General features: G+C 41.6%; 1 protein-coding gene across 1 annotated transcript in view; it reads left to right on the top strand.

Annotated features, from left to right (window-relative positions):
• The first annotated feature begins 314 nt into the window (after positions 1-314).
• Positions 315-25336, top strand: part of LOC139554478 (low-density lipoprotein receptor-related protein 12-like) — a 30661-nt gene continuing 5639 nt past the window's right edge. Inside the window, exons 1-5 of the mRNA XM_071367292.1 lie at positions 315-1536; positions 8634-8690; positions 18890-19025; positions 21870-22072; positions 23156-23334. Coding sequence (XP_071223393.1) covers positions 1455-1536; positions 8634-8690; positions 18890-19025; positions 21870-22072; positions 23156-23334 — 657 coding nt within the window. The 5' untranslated portion in view covers positions 315-1454. The remainder of the gene's footprint in view (positions 1537-8633; positions 8691-18889; positions 19026-21869; positions 22073-23155; positions 23335-25336) is intronic.

The raw sequence follows: 25336 nt of genomic DNA, 5'->3' as shown, positions 1-25336 counted from the left end.
TCCTTAGATACAATCTTGGCCTAATTCCAATACTTCCAAGTTATACGGAGTGTTATTGTCAGCATGAAAGGTGATTGATGGTCGTTTTTCAGGCGGAGTTGTAATGCTCGTTTGCGAGCGCACTGTTTGTCTCGTTGTCGTTTCCCTATTCCACCGGCCTGCACCTACGGGTGACGTTTTTTTAGATATTTAAACGTGTAATTCGCACTCCGACCTGAGAAAGGCAGCAATACGCAATACAGCGTCTAGTCTGCCGGAAACGCACAAAAAGACGAAGCAGAAGGGGATGATGATGATGATAATGATACTGATGATACTGATACCCCGGCTGTAACAACATTCAGCCGATTCATAGCTAGTAGTGGCTACAACGGGGTGTACTGTTACATACAGGTTAGGGCCCGGAGTTTTAGGGGGCTTATGCTTTATAACATTTTCAATGATGATGAAACTCTAAATAAACATTTTAGACACCACTAGAAGAAGACAGTGAAGTGACATTTCAAGGATACCTCAGGAATATTTTCGTTCCGTTCTGCCATTGCTTTGGAAGCTAGCTTACGTTAGCAGGCTAGCTTGTAGCTAGCAGTTGGGAGGTTGTGGAGGCGTAAAACGAGAGAAGAGGGATTGCAACGCTCTTTTGTTTTTTAGTTCAGTTATCTTTCGGTTATATTGTATTTATTTTTCTAGTTTACATTCAGTGACATTTATGTGCGATTTCAATGTTGGTATTGAAACGTCATTGCGCTAACCCAGCTAGCTATCTTTGTTAACGATAGCTAACGTTTGCGTTGATCACTAACGTTAGCTAGCTAGCTAACACAAAGGGGAGTTCTAGTAGCTAACGTTAGCTAGTTAACGGTGGAGTTGACTATATTGCTAGCAATGCCTTTGCATTTTCCTCTGTTCTGGAACAATGCATAACACAAAGGTTAATATCATACTAGGAGATGGGGTGTCACATATATCTACACATGTAATGTGACGATGGATTAATATTGGCTAGGAATAGATAGCTTACATTAGAGTAATCGTTAGCTAGCAGTTTGGTTAGCTAAAATTCAATGTCGCTATTTTGTTGTTATACTAGCTAACTAACTAGCCAGCCAGTTACAACGCACTGTTGTTTTTAACGGTTTGATTGCAGTATTTTGTCAAGACGGCTATAGTATTGTTTCTTCATTGTCATCTAGCTAGCAAGATAACTGTATGAGATCTGTATTGGCTGTATAATTGATTGTCGATCACTGTCAGTTGTCTGGCCAGAAAGGAATTGGCAAACGTTAGTTAAAATAACATTAAATCCGTAGCAATCTCATTGGTTGCTTTTGTATTTGTCACTTCCTAAATGTTTTTGGGACACCAAAGAGAGCTTGCTTAGTTACATTTTTGGGAACATTGTAACAAGTAACAAAGTAGCAACAAATATAATTTGGCCTAGTTCATTAGCTATAATGGCCTACTACACTTTGAGCTCAAATGGGATTTCATCTTCTTCATGGATATCTCTACACATGGTCCTCTTCATATTCACTGGTAAGTATTTAATAACTACATATTTGTTACAACTCTCATACAATCTATACCACAGCAACTCAAGCACACAGCAGGATATGGCCATTTCCATCTAAAAGGACCCATGCGCACCGACGTAGTCCTGTGTAGCTCAGTTGGTAGAGCATGTCGCTAGATAAGCCAGGGTTGTGGGTTCGATTCCCATGGTGGACCAGTATGAAAATGTATGCTCTAAGTCTCGTCTGCTAAATGACTAAAATGTAACATGAAGTTTATAGGAGCATATAACATTTGGTGTCAAATGAAAGCTAAGAGTCTATATTTTGGGGAGATTCTCACAATGCTATATGTATTGCGATTCGATACTGGGATTTTCTTGTGATTTGATGTTCCAATCATATTGCTCACTACAGTGCATTCGGGAAAGTATTCAGACCCCTTGACTTTTTCCACAATTTGTTACTTTACAGCCTTATTCTAAAATGGATAAAATATTTTTTCCTGTCACCAATCTTCACAGAATACCACATAATGACAAAGCAAAAACAGGTTTTTAGACATTTTTGGAAATGTATTAAAATTAATAACAGAAATGTCATATTTGCATAAGTATTCAGACCATTTGTTATGAGAATTGAAATTGAGCTCAGGTGCATCATGTTTCCATTGATCATCCTTGAGATGTTTCTACAACTTGATTGGAGTCCCCCTGTGGTAAATTCAATTCATTGGACATGATTTGGAAAGTCACACACACCTGTCTATATACGGTCCCACAGTTGACAGTGCATGTCAGAGCAAAAACCAAGCCATGGGGTCGAAGGAATTGTCCGTAGAGCTCAGAGACAGAATTGTATCGATGCACAAATCTGGGGAAGGGTACCAAAACATGTCTGCAGCATTGAAGGTCCCCAAGAACACAGTGGCTTCCATCATTCTTGAATGGAAGAAGTTTGGAACCACCAAGACTCTCCCTAGAGCTGGCTGCCTGGCCAAACTGAGCAATCGGTGGAGAAGGGCCTTGGTCAGGGAGGTGACCAAGAACCAGATAGTCACTCTGACAGAGCTCCAGCATTCCTCTGTGGAGATGGGAGAACCTTCCAGAAGGACAACTATCTCTGCAGCACTCCACCAATCAGGCCTTTATGGTAGAGTGGCCAGAGGGAAGCCACTCCTCAGTAAAAGGCACATGACAGCCCGCTTGGAGTTTGCCGAAAGGCACCTAAAGGACTCAGACCATGAGAAACAAGATTGAACTCTTTGACATGAATGCTAATCGTCACGTCTGGAGGAAACCTGGCACCATCCCTACGGTGAAGCATGGTGGAGGCAGCATCATGCTGTGGAGATGTCTTTCAGCGGCAGGGACTGGGAGACTAGTCAGGATCGAGGCAAAGATGAACGTAGCAAAGTACAGAGAGATCCTTGATGAACCTGCTCCAGAGCGCTCAGGACCTCAGACTGGAGCAAAGGTTCACCTTCCAACAGAACAACCCTAAGAACACAGCCAAGACAACGCAGGTGTGGCTTCGGGACAAGTCTCTGAATGTCCTTGAGTGGCTCAACCAGAGCCTGGACTTGAACCCGATCGAACATCTCTGGAGAGACCTGAAAATAGCTGTGCAGCGATGCTCCCCATCCAACCTGACAGAGAATCTGCAGAGACAAATGGGAGAAACTCCCCAAATACAGGTGTGCCAAGCTTGTAGCGTCATATCCAAGAAGACTCAAGGCTGTAATTGCTGCCAAAGGTGTTTAAACAAAGTACTGAGTAAAGGGTATGAATACTTATGTAAATGTGATATTTCAGCTTTTTATAGTTAATAGATTTGCAAAAATATCTAAACCAGTTTTTGCTTTGTTATTATGGGTATTTTGTGTAGATTGATGGAAAAAATAACATTAAAAATAATACATTTTAGAATAAGGCTGTAACGTAACAAAATGTGGAAAAGTCAAGGGGTCTGAATACTTTACGAATTCACTGTATATGTCTGCTGCAGAGACACGAGAAAATTTGTTTTGATCAGTCATGGAAATAAAAGTGCTGAAAACATGTTGGCACACTATTTTTAAAAAGCTGTAGAACAAGTTATAGAATGAAAAATACCTGAATTTCGGCGCAGGTACAGCCAACTAGTGCTAGCTAACGCTACCTGTCATTTTTATTTTTTTATTTTTACAAATCGATACTTTGAGTCTTGGTATTGATATAATATTGTCCAAAATTATATCGCAGTTTGTAACTGCCGATTTCCCCCCCCCCCCCCCCCACCATCACTTTCCAATTACCCACATATCTTTATGATATTTTCTTATTTCTCTCCCGCATGAGGGAGAATTATGAAAGTTCACAGAAGTAATAACTATAGGTAGACCTACCGTTTAGTTAGTGTTTTTACTGCTAACAATTTTGTTTATGAATCGGTAACAGTGACTGAAAAATCTGCAACAAAATGACTGCAATTGAATTTGCCACAATGGGGAAATCATAGTAATCCCAAACCACAGTTGCAGTAGAGTATGGTACAGTAGAGCACAAATGAGTAATATACTGTACTGAACTGTACTCTTTACTGTACTCTACTGTACCAGGGGTCGCATTAACACAGAATTCTGCGTATTTAAAATGAATGCAAAAAATAAAGATAAAACACTATTTTTAAGCACAAATCTCAAATGTTTCTTATTGTAATATCTGCTCGGCTTCAGAAAAATGTTGTGCTTCAGTTGCACTTTTCCGCTCGGATGAGAAATCTGTGCCCTCGTCGTCAGACTAAGCAAATTCACGTATTCACGAACGGGCATTCTATCAGCAGACAGCACTCTGATGTGCTAATTTTCTCGGTGTACTTTTATCCGGTAAAATGCAAGATTAACTTCAAGCAAAACATTAGAAAATGTAGATGGTTACAATCATTCTATGATAAACATTAGAAATGTGATGTACATGCTTTGTTTTGCAAAAAATACCTTGCTTTTTCATTGTAAGCTAATTTATTTGTGTGGCTGCTAGCCAAATAGCATTATACTTCTATTGTCAACTGATGAAAATTAAGCTATTTTCTGCCAAATTTTTGCCATTCATTTATTTTGTGTGATGAAAAACCTTAGTTGAATGCCCATGATGGGGTGGCAGGGTAGCCTAGTGGTTAGAGCGTTGGTCTAGTAACTGAAAGGTTGCAAGTTCAAATCCCGAGCTGACAAGGTACAAATCTGTCGTTCTACCTCTGAACAGGCAGTTAACCCACTTGCCTAGTAAAATAAAGGTATTAAAAAAAAGATCGCTGTTGACTTTTAATACACTGCTCAAAAAAATAAAGGGAACACTTAAACAACACAATGTAACTCCAAGTCAATCACACTTCTGTGAAATCAAACTGTCCACTTAGGAAGCAACACTCATTGACAATAAATTTCACATGCTGTTGTGCAAATGGAATAGACAAAAGGTGGAAATTATAGGCAATTAGCAAGACACCCCCAATAAAGGAGTGGTTCTGCAGGTGGTGACCACAGACCACTTCTCAGTTCTTATGCTTCCTGGCTGATGTTTTGGTCACTTTTGAATGCTGGCGGTGCTTTCACTCTAGTGGTAGCATGAGACGGAGTCTACAACCCACACAAGTGGCTCAGGTAGTGCAGCTCATCCAGGATGGCACATCAATGCGAGCTGTGGCAAGAAGGTTTGCTGTGTCTGTCAGCGTAGTGTCCAGAGCATGGAGGCGCTACCAGGAGACAGGCCAGTACATCAGGAGACGTGGAGGAGACCGTAGGAGGGCAACAACCCAGCAGCAGGACCGCTACCTCCGCCTTTGTGCAAGGAGGAGCAGGTGGAGCACTGCCAGAGCCCTGCAAAATGACCTCCAGCAGGCCACAAATGTGCATGTGTCTGCTCAAACGGTCAGAAACAGACTCCATGAGGGTGGTATGAGGGCCCGACGTCCACAGGTGGGGGTTGTGCTTACAGCCCAACACCATGCAGGACGTTTGGCATTTGCCAGAGACGATTTTGGACAATCCGTCAAGACAACCATGATAAAGGGTTAAACAGGTTTTAAATCTACTCTTAAATTTTATTGAATATAGCTATGATCCCCTTTATATCTTCATGTAATGACATGGGGGGAAAAATGGCACATTGTCATTGACTTGTCAACAGCTGCAACAAGTTGTCCAGTGTAGGAAATCCTCACTGGTACCCTAGTTTATAGAAAGGCCCTCATAATTATGCATTTCTGTATAGTACAGATCAAGGACCCATGATGTCATTATTTTACTGTAAATATGTTACCGGGTGTTGATCCACTTCACTTTACTGAAGTTCAATAGCCAAAAATGTCCTGAACAAAATATAAACGCAACATGAAACAATTTAAAAGATTTTACTGAGTTACCGTTCATATAAGGAAATCAGTCAATTGAAATAAATAAATTAGGCCCTAATCTATGTATTTCACATAACTGAGAATACAGATATGCATCTTTTGGTCACAGATATATATATATATTTTTTTAAAGTAGGGTCATGATTTAAAAACAAAAAACAGTATCTGGTGTGACCACCATTTGCCTAATGCAGCGCGACACATCTCCTTCACATAAAGTTGATCAGGCTGTTGATTGTGGCCTGTGGAATGTTGACCCACTCCTCTTCAATGGCTCTGTGAAGTTGCTGGATATTGTCGGGAACTGGAACACAACTGTCGTACACATAAATCCAGAGCATCCCAAACACGCTCAGTGGGTGACGTTTGCAGAGTATGCAGGCCATAATAGAACTGGGAAATGTTCAGCTTCCAGAAATAGTGTACGACATGGGGCCGTACATTATCATACTGAAACAAGAGTTGATGGCAGTGGATAAATGGCACGACAATGGGCCTAAGGATCTCGTGTTCGTTGTCCGTAGCTTATGCCTGCCCATACCATAACCAAATAGCCACCACGGGGCTCTCTGTTCACAACGTTGGCATCAGCAAACCGCTCACCCACACAACGCCATACACGTGGTCTGCAGTTGTGAGGCCAGTTGGACGTACTGCCAAATTCTCTAAAACGACGTTGGATGCGGCTTACGGTAAATAAATGAACATTACATTCTCTGGCAACAGCTCTTGTGGACTTTCCTGTAGTCAGCTTGCCAATTGCACGCTCCCTCAACTTGAGACATCTGTGGCATTGTGTTGTGTGACAAAACTGCACATTTTAGTGGCCTTTTATTGTCCTCAGCACAACGTGCACCTGTGTATGGATCATGCTGTTTAATCAGCTTCTTGATATGCCACACCTGTCAGGTGAACGGATTATTTTGCCAACGGAGAAATGCTCACAAACAGATATGTAAACAAATTTGTGCACAAAATCTGAAAGAAAGCATTTTGTGCATATAGCAAATTTATGGGATCTTTTATTTCAGCTCATGAAACATGGGACCAACACTTAACATGTTGCGTTTTATATTTGTGTTCAGTATACCATCAATAAGCTACAATAAAATAACAAAGGCCAAGTCATTTATTTTTTATCTACATCCCTGTTGGTGTGCATTTGTGTGCACATCTGACAGATGTGGCATATCAAGAAGCTGATTAAACAGCATGACCATTACTAGGGTTGCACATTTAGGGGAATATTCAGAGGTGGAAACTTTCTTTGGGAATATATGGGAATTAACGGGAATGTATGGGAATTAACGGAAATATATGCAAATTAATATTAATACCATTTAAATGTAGATGTTTTTTGCTTTGGATATATTTACCATATCATATGGAGACAGAAACATAAACCTTTTACCTTATAAGTAGACATAATTGCAAATGATTAAGTCCTTCCAATAGAAATAAAAAACAATTTAGTTACGAATTGAACTTTAATGAAATGAGTTGACCGTGGGTGGCTTTTGACCATTCAAATCAGATGTTAGGTACTCGTATATGAATCCTATAAAATGGCCAAATTGGGTGCAATCAATTAGCTCAATTTCTCGGAGCCAAAATTATATTTCAACAAATTGATTTGGCAGGAATGCTAATCTTAACGGTTTCTAACAACAGAAGCGATTTCATAACAATCTGAGATGGTGGGTGTCAACCCTCTTTCTTGTGCTTTTTGAGGTGGAACTACCCAACCAACAAATGAATGCAATATGCCTACTGGGGTGTTTTTCCCCCCCATTACCATCCATAATGGGCATGTAGGCCTAGTGGCTTGCCTTAGTTGATTGAGACATGAGCGATGAAGTTTTCAGAATAGCATGTCATAGGTTAATACTTCTAAGTAGTTTGTCTAGTCAAATGATTCAGTCCTTGTCTTGTTTGCGTTTAGTCAGTTTCAAGGCTACCCCAGGGAAGGAGCAGTGGTTCTGTAGTCAAAACTAGTCGTTTAACAACATTGTTTCCTTTGTTGAGACATGTTGGAGGGTTTGTCTGAAGATTATTGATGCTCTGTTCTATTGCTCACTCACAACACCACACACCCGACGTTGCCTAAATGCACTCAGCTCACAGCTTGGCTAATAACAAGGCATAAGCCTAGGGCCAGGCAGCCAAGTACTTCAAGTCTTCCATTAGCCTAGCCTGTCAAGATATATATATTTCTATAGGCATGTAGAATTCATTCTTTCAGTCATATATTCTTTTCTTAATTTTCTATGATACTCATAACCTGCAAGAATGTTACGCCTAGTTAGTTTTCCACTTTCCACTATTTTCCACTCAGTTGGTGACCAATGTTTACGCGTGACACTTTGGGCAAGTGTAATCGTCCTCTCTAACTGCCAGTTGTTCCCATACACATTAGCCTACACACTGTCTCAAAGCTTCTCAAATTCTCCTGCTGCAAGACTACAGATGTCATTTCAGTTGCCTGTTAATCGACGTGTTGTTTGTAGCCTATGTCTAAAGTCAGTCTTGGGTTTCATTGATTCAATAGGTCAACATTTGCATTTGCCCTAGAACCAGTGGACTTGCCTCAGAAGGGCCACAGTTATGAATAAGCCCGTTTACACGAAAGATGAGTCCAAAGCTCCATCCATGAGTCCAAAGCTCACCATCTCGTGATCACACAATCATTCATTAGAAAATATCAATTTTTTTTGTTTTTATCTTTTCTAGGAAATGCAGTTTGCTCCCAGCACAACGAGAACGTTTACGTATCGGGGATTTCTAATGGTAAGTTGATTTAGCCTAGATTTATGATTATCTCTGAGCTTGTAGGCAGTAGGCTTACAACTCAGCCTTTGTTTTTGTCTGCGAAGAACCAAACACTACAATTGTTGCCCACAGCAGAATTTCAGAATAGCCTTTTTGCATGAACAGAACAGAACAACCAGAGTTGGACTGCAGATTGAAGGAAAAGCTGCCAACAAGTCAAGTGCTCAGCATATGTGGGAATTCCTTCAAGATTTGGAAAAGCATGCCTCGTGAAGCTGGTTGAGAGAATGCCAAGAGTGTGCAAAGCTCTCAAGGCAAAGGGTGGCTACTTTGAAGAATCTAAAATATATTTTGATTTGTTGAAAAAATGTTGGGTTACTTTATGATTCCATATGTGTTATTTCATAGTTTTGATGTATTCACTATTATTATATAAAGTAGAAAATAGTAAAAATAAAGAAAAACCCTTGAGTAGGTGTGTCCAAACTTTTGACTTGTACTGTATAGGCCCTCAGAAGCAAACAGTTTTTTCACTCACTATAAATAAGAACATTGTGGCCTACTTTCCTGATTCCATTGTGACATTTTTGTCTTGACAAACTCACAACGGGTATTCCAGTGATGGTAGTCCACAGTATGGCTAATCTATAATCTATTGGCTACATGACTTGCAAAGGAGTAGGCTATTTGATGCAGACATAAGTATAACATTTCCATTGTACAAAATTACATTCACTTACTAGCTCGAGGAAGTTTTGCCCTGGCTTGGAAACATCTCTTGCAATAACTTTTTTAAATGATGATAAAACTATTAGTAATTTAAAGTTAGTACTTTTTTTGTAGCCCAACAAAATTATATTACCCAACAAAAAAATGTAACAGTGATCATAAATTGTATTTCCATAGCTGCACGCATCAATATCTATTTGGAAAAGGGAAATTATTTTGATGGTGATTACATTTTTTTGCCCTGTCAGAAGCTCTCTGGCAGTTGAAGCATCTAGCCTAATGAAAAGCGAGGGTAATACATTTTTTGAATAAATAATTTATTTTAGCTCATACAGTGCCTTTCGAAAGTATTCACACCCCTTTACTTTTTCCACATTTTGTTGTTACAGCCTGAATTTAAAATGTATTAAATTGAGATTTTGTGTCACACAATAGCCCGTAACGTCGAATTTTGTTTCTAGAAATTAATAAAAAAAATGAAAAGCTGAAATGTCTTGAGTCCATAAGTATTCAACCTTATTTGTTATGGCAAGCCTAAGTAAGTTCAGGATTAAAACTGTGCTTAACAAATCACAGAAGTTGCAAACTCATTCTGTGTTCAATAATAAATCATAAGTTAATATGATTTTTGAATTGCTACCCATCGCTTTACCCCACACATACAATTATCTATAAGGTCCCTCAATCGAGTAGTGAGGTTTTTCAATACCTCGCAAAGAAGGACACCGATTGGTAGATGTGTAACAACAACAAAAAGCAAACGCTGATTATCCTTTTGTGCATGGTGAAGTTATGAAATAGGCTTTGGATGATGTATCAATACACCCAGTCACTACAAAGAAGCATGCGTCCTTCTTTTTCACCATGAGGCCAATGGTGATTTCAACACTTACAGAGTTCAGGCTCCCGAGTGGCGCAGCGGTCTAAAGCAGTGCGTCACTGCAGTCCCTGGTTCGAATCCAGGCTGCATCACATCCGGCCGTGATTGGGAGTCCCATAGGGCGGCGCACAATTGGCCCAGCGTCGCCCGGGTTTGGCCGGGGTAGGCCGCCATTTTATATAAGAATTTGTTCTTAACTGACTTGACTAGTTAAATAAAGGTTAAATTTAAATAAAGTATAATCAAAAAAATGGTTGTGATATGAGAGAACTAAGGATGGATCAACAACATTGTAGTTACGACACATACCAACCTAAATGACAGGGTGAAAAGGAAGCCTGTACAGAATACAAAATATTCCAAAACATGCATCATGTTTGCAAAAAGGCACTGAAGTAATACTGCAAAAGAAATTACTTTCTGTCCTGAAATATTTGGGGCAAATCCAACACAACACATCACTAAGTATCACTTCATATCATCGAGCATAGTGGTGGCTGCATCATGTTATGGGTATGCTTGTCATCGGCAAGGACTAGGGAGTTTTTTTTAGCATAGAAAGACACGGAATACAGCAAAGCACAGGCATAATCCTCAAGGAATACCTGGTTGTCTTTCCAACAGACACTGGGAGATGAATGCACCTTTCAGCAGTACAATAACCTAAAACACATGGCCAAATATACACATATACACCAAATATACACAACATCTGCACCCCCTTTTTGCTCTCAGAACAGTCTCATTTAGTCGAAGCAATGGACTCTACAAGGTGTCGAAAGCGTTCCACAGGGATGCTGGCCCATGTTGACTCCAATGCTTCCCAAAGTTGTGTCAAGTTGGCTTGATATCCTTTGGGTGGTGGACCATTCTTGATACACATGGAAAACTGTTGAGCGTGAAAAATCCAGCAATGTTGCAGTTCTTGACACACTCAAACCGGTGCGCCTGGCACCTACTACCATACCCTGTTCAAAGGCTCTCTACTTCCATACGGCAAGCGGTACCGGTGCATCAAGTTGATACAACAGTAGCTAAGATGGGAAGAAGTCTGTCCATAATAAAGCGTTGCTCAACCTTGTTAACAGCACTATCAACAAGGCAGGTCCTACAGGCCCTGGTTTTGTTGCACCTGAACTACTGTTCAGTAGTGTGGTCAGGTGCCACAAAGAGGGACTTGGGAAAGTTGTAGTTGGCTCAGAACAGGGCAGCACGGCTGGCCCTTAAAAGTACACGGAGAGCTAACAATAATGACATGCATGTCAATCTTCGTAAGAGGTGTTGACAAGCTGAAGGTACAGAGCTGTCTGTTTTAAAATACTAGCTCACAGCTCGGACACCCATGCATACCCCACAAGACATGCCACCAGAGGTCTCTTCACGGCCCCCAAGTCCAGAACAGACTATGGGAGGCGCACAGTACTACATAGAGCCATGACTACATGGCACTCTATTCCACATCAGGTAACTGATGAAAGCAGTAGAATCAGATTTAAAAAGCAGGTAAAAATACACCTTATGGAACAGCGGGGAATGTGAAGTAACACACATATGATAACACACGCACTATACACACACGTACACATGGATTTTGTGTTGTAGATATGTGGTTGTGGAGTATGCGCCTGAGGGCACACACTTAGTGTGTTGTGAATGCTGTAATGTTTTTAAATGTGTATAACTGCCTTAATTCTGCCGGACCCCAGGAGAGTAGCTTCTGCCTTTACATCAGCTAATGGGGATCCATAGTAAATACAAATCACTCGGAGTTACAATGTGGCAATTGTTTGCTTGCCGAGGATTATAGGATTGAAGTGGTTTCCTTGATCAAAGAAATTCCAAACCTACGTAAGAAACTGGGGGAAACGCAGATTGGAATGTTTACCTTTTCTACGCCGGTGGCTGGACGATGTTCGCATTTGTTGGATGCATCTCTGCCTTGCTGTTTGTTGTCCGACTGGCCGGTGTTGCCCAGAGTTCGCTCTCCACGGGAGCCATCTTCTTCCTCTCCTCCCCCATCTGATAGTGGAGTCGAAGGAGCACAGCAAGAGGAGCATGCAAATCCAATGATGGTCGCATGTTACGAGCCATGGAAGCTAAAGACAGCGGCCTGCCGCAAAGCAGGCTAATCAAATCAAATGTATTTATATAGCCCTTCTTACATCAGCTGATATCTCAAAGTGCTGTACAGAAACCCAGCCTAAAACCCCAAACAGCAAGCAATGCAGGTGTAGAAGCACGGTGGCTCGGAAAAACTCCCTAGAAAGGCCAAAAACTAGGAAGAAACCTAGAGAGGAACCAGGCTATGAGGGGTGGCCAGTCCTCTTCTGGCTGTGCCGGGTGGAGATTATAACAGAACATGGCCAAGATGTTCAAATGTTCATAAATGACCAGCATGGTCGAATAATAATAATCACAGTTGAATAATAAATAATCAGTAGTTGTCGAGGGTGCAGCAAGTCAGCACCTCAGGAGTAAATGTCAGTTGGCTTTTCATAGCCGATCATTAAGAGTATCTCTACCACTCCTGCGGTCTCTAGAGAGTTGAAAACAGCAGGTCTGGGACAGGTAGCACATCCGGTGAACAGGTCAGGGTTCCATAGCCGCAGGCAGAACAGTTGAAACTGGAGCAGCAGTACGACCAGGTGGACTGGGGACAGCAAGGAGTCATCATGCCAGGTAGTCCTGAGGCATGGCCCTAGGGCTCAGGTCCTCCGAGAGAGAGAAAGAAAGAGAGAATTAGAGAGAGCATACTTAAATTCACACAGGACACCGGATAAGACAGGAGAAGTACTCCAGATATAACAAACTGACCCTAGCCCCCCGACACAAACTACTGCAGCATAAATACTGGAGGCTGAGACAGGAGGGGTCTGGGGCCCCATCCGATGATACCCCCGGACAGGGCCAAACAGGAAGGATATAACCCCACCCACTTTGCCAAAGCACAGCCCCCACACCACTAGAGGGATATCTTCAACCACCAATTTACCATCCTGAGACAAGGCCGAGTGTAGCCCACAAAGATCTCCACCACGGCACAACCCAAGGGGGGGCGCCAACCCAGACAGGAAGATCACGTCAGTGACTCAACCCACTCAAGAGACGCACCCCTCCTAGGGACGGCATGAAAGAGCACCAGTAAGCCAGTGACTCAGCCCCTGTAATAGGGTTAGAGGCAGAGAATCCCAGTGGAGAGAGGGGAACCGGCCAGGCAGAGGCAGCAAGGGCGGTTCGTTGCTCCAGAGCCTTTCCGTTCACCTTCACACTCCTGGGCCAGACTACACTCAATCATATGACCCACTGAAGAGATGAGTCTTCAGTAAAGACTTAAAAGTTGAGACCGAGTCTGCGTCTCTCACATGGGTAGGCAGACCATTCCATAAAAATTGAGATCTATAGGAGAAAGCCCTGCCTCCAGCTGTTTGCTTAGAAATTCTAGGGACAATTAGGAGGCCTGCGTCTTGTGACCGTAGCGTACGTGTAGGTATGTACGGCAGGACCAAATCGGAAAGATAGGTAGGAGCAAGCCCATGTAATGCTTTGTAGGTTAGCAGTAAAACCTTGAAATCAGCCCTTGCCCTTGCCTTAACAGGAAGCCAGTGTAGGGAGGCTAGCACACTCTGTACGACGGGCCCGGAGCAGATACAAACAACTAATAGTTTCGCCGCCCTGGAGCCTGATCTCCTGCACCTTAGTCACTGGTGGTACCTGTGTCTCTCGGCCGCCGTGCCTACTCATTCCCCTACGATTTCGAAGTCGGCATCAGCAACCTTCCGTCCCTGCTCTGGATCGATCGGGCCTGCACCAGGCACCGGGAGCAACTGACTCAAGTTATCCTGCCTCTCGCCCATCCTTAAAGGGTTCTCCGAATCATGTGAAGCGTTGGAGTGGGTGAATTTCCTCATCCTTCTCGCCAGCCGTGATTTTGGCAGCTCCATGATAAGAAATGTTCCTGGTGCAAAAACAATGTCCTATCCCGGAGCTCGAGTAAATTACATTACTAAGCTGCTCCCGAATGTACTACGTCAGGACATGGAAATCAATTCTATCGTAGTCCATGTGGGTTTTAATGACATTATGAAGTCAGCTCTGAACAGTTGAAACTGGATTTTAAAGAGCTGACTGATTCTCTGCTAGACACTAATAAAATACCCATCATATCTGGCCCTGTGCCCTCTCTGAATCGTGTCATTGAACGCTTTAGCAGAATTATTTCGCTTCACAACTGGCTATGTGATTATTGCAGCTCAATGGGTGTATCTTTCGTTGACATTTTCAATACCTTTTTGGTAAACAAAACACGTTTTATAAGGAGGATGGATTATAGATCATACCTTTTGATACAGTGGTAGCAATATATACATTTGACATTTTAGTCATTTAGCAGATGCCCTTATCCAGAGCCACTTACAGTAGTGAGTTCATGCATTTTCTGGTACTGGTCCCCCGTGGGAATCAAGCGCCAAGCTCCACCAACTGAGCCACATGGTTATAGCATCAACAGAAAAGACAGAAATCCCAATGGTGGTGGTGGTTGCTGTTTATATTTAGAACTACATTCCTGTAAAGCTCAGAGGATCTCATGTTAAATTATGTTGGAAGTAATATGGCTACAGGTTCATCTGCCTCACCTAAAGCCCATTATTGTGGGAATCTGCTATAGACCCCCAAGTGCTAACAGTCAGTATCTGGATAACATGTGAAGTGCTTGATAAATGTATGTAATATCAACAGAGAGGTATGTTTTCTGTGTGATTGTAATATTGACTGGCTTTCATCAAGCTGCCCACTCAAGAAAAAGCTTCAAACTGTAACCAGTGCCTGCAACCTGGTTCAGGTTATCAGTCAACATACCAGGGTAGTTACAAACAGCACAGGAATGAAATCATCAACATATATTGAACACATCTTCACTAATGCTACAGACATTTGCTTGACAGCAGTATCCAAATCCATCGGATGTAGTGATCACAATGTAGTAATAATATCTAGGAAAACCAAAGTCACACGAGGTCATACAAGAAGTTTTGTAGTGATTCCTATGTTGATATAAACAATATTTGTGGTGTGGTGTGTAATGAGGAGCTACCACACGCTGCACTTGACACATTTATGAAATTGCTTATTCCAGTTACTAATAAGCATGCACCCATTTAATAAAATGACTGTAAAAACGGTTAAATCCCAGTGGATTGATGAAGAATATAATATTTGTATGGTTGAGAGAGCTGAGGCAAATAAGTCTGGCTGCACAACTGATTGGCAAATGTACTGCAAATTGAGAAATCGTGACTAAACTAAATAAGAAGAAGAAATTATACTATGAAACAAAGATGAATAACAGTAAAAAGCTCTTGACTTTTTACAATTGGCTCAGAACAGGGCAGCACAGCTAGGCCTTGAATCTACACAGAGAGCTACAATTAATAATATGCATGTCAATCTCTCGTGGCTCAAAGTGGAGGAGAAATTGACATCACTACTTGTTTTTGTAAGATGTGTTGACATGCTGAATGCATCGAGGTGTCTGTTTAAACTACTAGCACACAGCTCAGACACCCAATTCCACATCAGGAAACAGATGCAAGCGTTAGAATCAGATTTATAAAAATACACCTTATGGAACAGTATGGACTGTGAAGAGAACATCTGTCATTTTAGTCCCATTTGATTTGATTTGATTTAGTCCCATTCAAATCTGCCATGTTAGTCATTTTTACTTGGCAGGAAGGTTATTATCCCAGCACTAAAAACCTACTGTCTTCAGATCATAATTATCCTGTGCGAATCTTCACGCCCCTGTTTTGAGGGATATTACAGAGTTGAACAGGTGCTGCACCCAGTTTGGGTAAGAACATCTGGACAATTTGATGCTTAAAACAAAGTACTATGCATATAGCCTTCAGATGAACTGTTTTGTCATATATCAACTTTCCTAGTGCGATACTTCAGTTTTAAAAGATGAAGTGGATGATATTCTGCCAATGAATTGCTAAATTGCCGTACACGTCAGGTAATTAAATGTCTGGATAGGTTACAGTTCATGCTTCTTAATGATATGCATTATTATTTTGACTTTCTCTGAACTGTAGGCTAATATTAGGTTATCCTTAGATATTTGAAATATCTTCACGCCAGGAAGAGCCAATTTTGAATGAGGAAAAAAAAGAATTGCAGCGGCAGTTTGGTAGAACTAATTCCGTCCGAATCGTCCACTGAAAAAATGGACATGCTGGGGTAATAATTACATAACTGACATTCTATAGTAGAATTAGTCCCATGCGAATAGGGCTTAAATCATGGAAAGAGCAGGTGTTCCTAATGTTTTGTACATTCAGTGTAGAAAATATGTCAAGACTTGAAAATGGCTGTCTAGCAATTATCAACAACCAACCTGACAGAGCTTGAAGAATTAAAAAAAATGTATAATGGGCAAATATTGTACAATCCAGGTGTGCAAATATCTTAGGTGTTTCTAACCTTACTTATCTAATCAAGATGTATAGTTTTTTTCTGTAGATTGTTGACCAAAAATGAAAATGAAATACATTTTTCCCCCCACTTTTTAGCACAACAAAATTTGGAAAAAGTCAAGGGGTGTGAATACTTTCTGAAGGTCCTCAGATTTTATTATATTTTGCCATAGTCTTTTCCGACCATGCAACAAAGGGTGATAGAAAATCAGTAGCTAACAACAACCTAGCATGATGGACAATGTTTATTGGCAGGTGGAATCATGCCCAATTAGGTTGCAAGGTAAAAATGGTAGGCGGGATCAGGTCAGCCCAGTATTGTCCAATGAGGTTGCATGGTGGATCCAAGCACATCTTTTATTTACTCTCTTTGTGCACAGTGCAGGGTTCGAGAACAATGACGTGATACACACACAGTTGAAGTCGGAAGTTTACATACACCTTAGCCAAATACATTTAAACTCAGTTTTTCACAATTCCTGACATTTAATTCAAGTAAAAATTCCCTTTCTTAGGTCAGTTAGGATCAGCACTTTATTTTAAGAATGTGAAATGTCAGAATAATAGTAGAGAAATGATTTATTGCAGCTTTTATTTCTTTCATCACATTCCCAGTGGGTCAGAAGTTTACATACACTCAATTAGTATTTGGTAGCATTGCCTTTAAATTGTTTAACTTGGGTCAAACATTTCGGGTAGCCTTCCACAAGCTTCCCACAATATGTTGGGTGAATTTTGGCCCATTCCTCCTGACAGAGCTGGTGTAACTGAGTCAGGTTTGTACGCCTCCTTGCTCGCACACGCTTTTTCAGTTCTGCCCACAAATTTTCTATGGGATTGAGGTCAGGGCTTGTGATGGCCGCTCCAATACCTTGACTTTGTTGTCCTTAAGCCATTTTGCCACAACTTTGGAAGTATGCTTGGGGTCATTGTCTGTTTGGAAGACCCATTTGTGACCAAGCTTTAACTTCCTGTCTGATGTCTTGAGATGTTGCTTCAATATATCCACATAATTTTCCATCCTCATTATGCCATCTATTTTGTGAAGTGCACCAGTCCCTCCTGAAGTAAAGCACCCCATAACATGATGCTGCCACCCCCGTGCTTCACGGTTGGGATGGTGTTCTTCGGCTTGCAAGCTCCCCCTTTTTCCTCCAAACATAACGATGGTCATTATGGCCAAACAGTTCTATTTTTGCTTCATCAGACCAGAGGACATTTCTCCAAAAAGTACCATCTTTGTCCCCATGTGCAGTTGCAAACCGAAGTCTGGCTTTTTTTAATGGCGGTTTTGGAGCAGTAGCTTCTTCCTTGCTGAGCGGCCTTTCAGGTTATGTCGATATAGGACTTGTTTTACTGTGGATATAGATACTTTTGTACCTATTTCCTCCAGCATCTTCACAAGATCCTTTGCTGTTTTTCTGGGATTGATTTGCACTTTTCGCACCAAAGTACGTTCATTTCTAGGAGACAGAACGCGTCTCCTTCCTGAGCAGTATGACGGCTGCGTGGTCCCATGGTACTATTGTTTGTACAGATGAATGTGGTATCTTCAGGCGTTTGGAAATTGCTCCCAAGGATGAACTAGACTTGTGGAGGTCTCAAAAAATAATTCTGAGGTCTTGGCTGATTTCTTTTGATTTCCCCATGATGTCAAGCAAAGAGGCACTGAGTTTGAAGGCAGGCCTTGAAATACATCCACAGGTACACCTCCAATTGACTCAAATTATGTCAATTAGCCTATCAGAAGCTTCTAAAGCCATGACATCATTTTCTGGAATTTTCCAAGCTGTTTAAAGGCACAGTCAACTTAGTGTATGTAAACTTCTGACCCACTGGAATTGTGAAACAGTGAATGATAAGTGAAATAATCTGTCTGTAAACAATTGTTGGAAAAATTAGTTTTAATGACTCCAACCTAAGTGTATGTAAACTTCCGACTTCAACTGTATGTAAGGCGGAACACAATCTTTGGTGACCCGTTTTGGCTACCGTGACCCGTGAGCACTACTTTCAAAAATTCCGGCCTGAAATTATCACTTTAAATGCTCATTTGTGTGTCTGCGTGGGTTGTCTCTCTCTGTGTGTGTGTGTGTGTGTGTGTGTGTGTGTGTGTGTGTGTGTGTGTCCAGCCTGTGGAGATGTGGCAGAGCAGATCAGGGCGTCCAGTGGAGTGATCACCAGCCCTGGCTGGCCCTTCCAGTACCCCTCCAGGATCAACTGCAGCTGGAACATCAGGGCTAACCCTGGGGAAATCATCACCATCAGGTACAGCAAGCTCTACACCATCTCCTCTACACAATCTATACCGCTTCTCTTCCTCAGCACTTCGATCCATCTCTCCCTCTTCCTCCTCTCCTCCCTCAGTATCTCCCTCGCTCAGTCTGTACCCTCCTCAGCCTAGCTGGATGTGTACGCTGCCCACGCGATAAGAGGGCCTGATTAATGCAGGGGCCGATTCCTCCTGCCCCAAGCCCGTAGGGGGCAGTTGAGGTGGGGGAAAATGCAGAGATTTTTTTTTTACTGCAACCGCCAACTACAGAAGCCTGCACTCAATAAGTGTTAATCAGCAGATGGGGAAGAGAGGAGGTAGGGGGCCCATATGGGGGTTGGGTAACTGGGGGCCCTAAGCAAGGCAAAACACTTTAGTCGACCCCCTCAACCCGCCCGTACCATCCGTTCTATTAGCCAACGTGCAATCACTGGATAATAAACTGGATGAGCTCATTTCGAGACTGTCCTACCAACGGGACATTAAAAACTGTAGTATCTTATGTGTCACCGAGTCGTGGCTAATCGACGACACAGATAATATACAGTTGGCTGGGTTTTACGCGCATCGGCAGGACAGAACAGCTACGTCCGGTAAGACAAGGGGAGGGGGTGTGTGTCTTTGTCAATAACAGCTGGTGCGCAATGTCTAATTTTAAGGTAATCTTGAGGTATTGCTCGCCTAAGGTAGAGTACCTCATGATAAGCTGTAGACCACACTATCTACCAAGAGAGTTTTCATCTTTATTTTTCGTAGCCGTCTATTTACCACAAAAAACGAGGCTGGCACTAAGACCACACTCAAGAACTGTATAAGGCCATAAGCAAACAAGACAATGCTCATCCAGAAGCGACGCACCTAGAGGCCAGGGACAGTTTTTCTGAGATTGATTTGCACTTTTCGCAAAGTACGTTCATCTCTAGGAGACAGAACGCGTCTCCTTCCTGAGCGGTGTGACGGCTGCGTGGTCCCATGGTGTTTATACTTGCATACTATTGTTTGTACAGATGAACGCGGTACCTTCAGGCGTTTGGAAATTGCTCCCAAGGATAAATCAGAATTGTGGAGGTCTACAATTTTTTTTTCTGAGGTCTTGGCTGATTTCATATGATTTTCCCATGATGTCAAGTAAAGAGGCACTGAGTTTGAAGGTAGGCCTTGAAATGTATCCACAGGTGCACCTCCAATTGACTCAAATGATGTCAATTAGCCAATTGACTCCAATTATTTCAATCAGAAGCATCTAAAGCCATGACATAATTTTCTGGAATTTTCCAAGCTGTTTAAAGGCACAGTCAACTTAGTGTATGTAAACTTCTGACCCACTGGAATTGTGATACAGTGAATGATAAGTGAAATAAACAATTGTAAACAATTGTTGGAAAAATGTATTTTGTCATGCACGAACCGACTAGCCAAAACTATTGTTTGTTAACAAGAATTTTGTGGAGTGGTTGAAAAACAATTTTTAATGACTCCAATTTAATTGTATGTAAACTTCTGACTTCAACTGTACGTACGGTCACTGTGGGGACAACGTCATCGATGCACTTATTGATGAAGCCAGTGACTGTTGTGGTGTGCTCCTCAATGCTATCGGAAGAGTCTTGGAACATATTCCAGTCTGTGCTAGCAAAACAGTCCTGTAGTAAAACAGTCCTGTAGTAAAACAGTCCTGTAGCTTAGTATCTGCGTCATCTGACTACTTCCGTATTGAGCGAGTCACTGGTCCTTCCTGCTTTAGTTTCGCTTGTAAGCAGGAACCAGGACGATAGCGTTATGGTCAGATTTGCCAAATGGAGGGCGAGGGAGTTCTTTGTACGCACCTTTGTGTGTGTGTGAAGTAAAGGTTGTCTAGATTCTTTTCCCCCTCTGGTTGCACATGTTACATGCTGGTAGAAATGAGGTAAAACGGATTTAAGTTTCCCTGCGTTAAAGTCCCTGGCCACTAGGAACGCCGCCTCTGGATGAGCACCGACCAGAGTGCTGACAGCAACTTGCCTTTTCTTTATGGCAGTGCTGTGTCCATGGTTACCAGCACATCAATAGACCCTGTTTAGTGGTTAAGAACAAACAGAAAATGCAATCTATCAATGACCATTAATGGGCAACAGGGCTTGCATGCAAACAACACTTGATAAATTCACTAAATTAGTGAATGTGTTAGTAATAGGTTAGTAGTGCTTATACGCAAGTCATGGTTCTACACATTAGTAATATAAGTGGTTTTACTCTCTTTATTTAAAAAATAAAAGCAGTTCAGTTATTGGTTATGTCTCATCCAATGTATTCTAACCCTGGAGGAAAGTCAACTAGTCATATCAGGGAAATACATTGATCATCTTTATTGTTGGGAAACTTCTTTCAACTGTTTGCTTTTTTCTAGCATGTACCCTATGAAAGTCGCTCATATCGGTGACATCCAGTTTACAGACTTCGACTAGATATGTGGTTTTCTTACCTACTTCAGTTGAATGCACTTATTGTTATTCGCTCTGGATAAGAGTGTCTATAAAGCTAGAGTCCTTAATTAGTGAAACTGCCACGTCCTTTTGGGATATTTCAACAAGTTACTGCAAACAACGTAAACACTCGAACATCAATGCACGCGCAATAGAACAGCAGAATATGTACTGCACATTTTATTTTACCACGCTGCTAGACACTCCTCTCCGTTGTTTCATCAACAAAACAATAACAAAGATGCTGGGGCGAACAGTGGTGCTGTTTCCCAAAATGCGGATTCGATCTTTAACTTACTAAATTGTGAAATGCACAGTACATGAATGGTTTTTACTGTCGGGAAACCTCTTTTAACCCTTTGCCATTTCTCCCCCCAGTTTCCAGGACTTTGAGATCCAGAGCTCTCACCGTTGCGGCCTGGACTGGATCTCCATTAGCAGCTACAAGAACCTGGATGGATACCGGGCATGTGGCTCATCCATCCCAGCCCCTTACATTTCCTCCCAGGACCACGTGTGGATCAAGTTCCACTCGGACGACATCATGACCGGCAAGGGCTTCAGGCTGTCTTATATAACAGGTAGCACCGCTCGCAGAATCATGCTATTTATGTCTGTAGCGAGGGCTACTGTACGGTCAGATCAGAGATGACATGTGGACAGATGTCTACTGGTGGTGAGGATGTTCCTACCCCCAAGAGAAAAGAGAGAAAGCAGCTTTTAGTTTTTTTGTCCTCTTTCTATGCTTTTCTCTCTGTTGTCTCCAAGCATTGGATTTTCAAACGTGTAAAAAGACAAAGGATCAGAGGCTCACGGACTGTGTACGTCTATAAATTAACGTATGAAGAAATTGATTCTGCAGATCTAATGTTGATGGTGCACAGCTTGATCAATAGGCACTATCATTGTACATAATTTAACTAAATGGTCCTACAATTTTTGCTTGATTGTCACTAATGGTAAAACATTTTTAAATGGTCACACAGTGCATTAAATGGTGGTATTTCAAAGCAGAGCTCATTTCAAGCTACTTTTTTCAAGTCATCATTAGTCTCATCATGCAGCCTTACAATGTATTAAAAATCAAAACATATATCCCAACGTTTGTAGAACTAAAGTTACACTAATAACTCTAAAGTAAGAATATAGGAATAGGTATTTCTTTTTTAATTCGCTCAACACAGAATAGCCGCACGTGCGCACTCCCTCAAATTGTTTGGAGAAAATGTCCTTTCTATTTTATTCAGCTTTGTTCAATTGTATTCTTCATACTATAAAATAATGCCATGGAATTCTAAGCAAATCTTGTCTGCTAAATGAACTAGTGTAGCCCACAGCCATTTGGCATAGCCAGATCAGGACCTAACATAAGGACAACATTTTCTTCATATCATGCTTCTTTAGACCTGTTTTAAAATATATAATGGATTTATTGTGAAGATGTAGGCCATATTACATGGATTTATTCGACTTTTTAAAATGTACATGTTCCAAAGGTCTGCATCAGTGGCAGGGATGTGTGGAAGCCAGGAGATGCAAAATGTGTTTATGTTAATTAACGGTCAATTACCGTGAGACCGACAGATATTTGCTTGACAATCACCGGCTGACGAACTTTCCTAGACCGCCACAGTCCTAGTGTTTCCTAATATTCCTAATTTCAGGAAAATCGGAGATGATCAGCTGCGACTTGGACCAGTTCCACTGTTCCAACGGAAAGTGCATCCCGGAGTCGTGGAAGTGCAACACCATGGACGAGTGTGGTGACAACTCTGACGAGGAGCTGTGTGTACAGCCCAACCCCTCGGCAGCATTCTCCTTCCAGCCCTGTGCCTTCAACCAGGTATCTCATTTACATACAGTACCAGTCAAAAGTTTGGACTCATTCAAGGGTTTTTCTTTCTATTTATTATTTGCTACATTGTAGAATAATAGTGATGACATCAACTGTGAAATAACACATATGGGATCATGTAGTAACCAACAGAGTGTTAAACAAATCAAAATATATTTTAGATTCTTCAGTGGTCACCTTTTGCCTTGATGAAAGCTTTGCACACTCTTGGCATTCTCTCAACCAGCTTCATGAGCAATACTTTTCCAACAGTCTTGAAGGAGTTCCCACATATGCTGAGCACTTGTTGGCTGCTTTTCCTTCACTCTGCGGTCCAACTAATCCCAAACCATCTCAATTAGGTTGAGGTCGGGTGATTTTGGAGGCCAGGTCATCTGATGCAGCACTCCATCACTCTCCTTGGTCAAATAGCCATTACACAGCCTGGAGGTGTGTTTTTGGTCATTGTCCTGTTGAAATTATAGTCCCACTAAGCGCAAACCAGATGGGATGGCGTATCACTGCAGAATGCTGTGGTTGCCATGCTTTTTAAGTGTGCCTTGGATTCTAAATAAATCACAGACAGTGTCACCAGCAAGCACCATCACACCTCCTCCTCCAAGCTTCACGGTGGGAACCACACATGCGGAGATCATTCGTTCACCTACTCTGCGTCTCAGAAAGACACTGCGGTTGGAACCAAAACTCTCAAATTTGGACTCATCAGTCCAAAGGACAGATTTACACCGGTCTAATGTCCGTTGCTCGTGTTTCTTGGCTCAAGCAAGTCTCTTCTTATTATTGGTGTTCTGTAGTAGTGGTTTCTTTGTAGCAATTTGTCCATGATGGCCTGATTCACGCAGTGTCTGAATAGTTGATGTTGAGATGTGTCTGTTACTTGAACTCTGAAGCATATATTTGAGCTGCAATTTTTGAGGCTGGTAACTCTAATAAACGTATCCTCTGCAGCAGAGGTAAATCTGGGTCTTCCTTTCCTGTGGCGGTCCTCATGAGAGCCAGTTTCATCATAGCACTTGATGGTTTTTGCGACTGCACTTGAAGAAACTCCGGATTGACTGACCTTCATGTCTTAAAGTAATGATGGGGGATCGTTTCTCTTTGCTTATTTGAGCTGTTCTTGCCATAATATGGACTTGGTATTTCACTAAATAGGGCTATCTTCTGTATACCACCACTACCTTGTCATAACATAACTGATTGGCTGAAACGCATTAAGAAGGAAAGAAATTCCACAAATTAACTTTTAACAAGCCACACCTGTTAATTGAAATGCAATCCAGGGGACTACCTCATGAAGAGAATGCCAAGACAGTGCAAAGCTGTCATCAAGGGAAAGGGTGGCTACTTTGAAGAATCTCCAATCTAAAATCTATTTTGATTGAACACTTTTTTTGGTTACTACATGATTCCATATGTGTTATTTTATAGTTCTAATGTCTTCACTATTATTCTACAATGTAGAAAATAGTAAAAATAAAGAAAAACCCTGGAATGAGTAGGTGTGTCCAAACATTTGACTGGTACCCCTGAGTTAATACATGTTAGAATCATCTTCGGCAGCGATTACAGCTGTGACTCTTTCTGGGTAAGTCTCTAAGAGCTTTGCACACCTGGATTGTATACTTTTTGCATATTATGATTTTTTCAAATTCTTCAAGCTCTGTGAAATTGGTTATTGGTCATTGCTAGACAGCCATTTTCCAGTCATTAATTATTATTTTTTTGCCCTTTTTCTCCCCAATTTTCGTGATATCTAATTGGTAGTCTTGTCCCATCGCTGCCACTCTCGTAACTCTCGTAATTTGTTAAGCAAGTTTGTACTCCTGAACGTATTAGGGCTTGCTATAACAGAAGAGTTGAAAACGAATTGACTCAAGCATTTTCAGCTTTTCATTTTAAATTAGTTTGTAGAAAATGTTTTTCACATAATTCTTATGGGGTATTGTGTGTGTTTAGACCAGTGACACAAAATCTAAATTTAGGCGGTTTT

Source organism: Salvelinus alpinus, chromosome 26 (genome assembly GCF_045679555.1).
Source record: "Salvelinus alpinus chromosome 26, SLU_Salpinus.1, whole genome shotgun sequence".
Lineage (NCBI taxonomy): Eukaryota > Metazoa > Chordata > Actinopteri > Salmoniformes > Salmonidae > Salvelinus > Salvelinus alpinus.
Note: the sequence above shows the minus strand (reverse complement) of the source record. Positions and strands in the feature narration are given on the sequence as shown.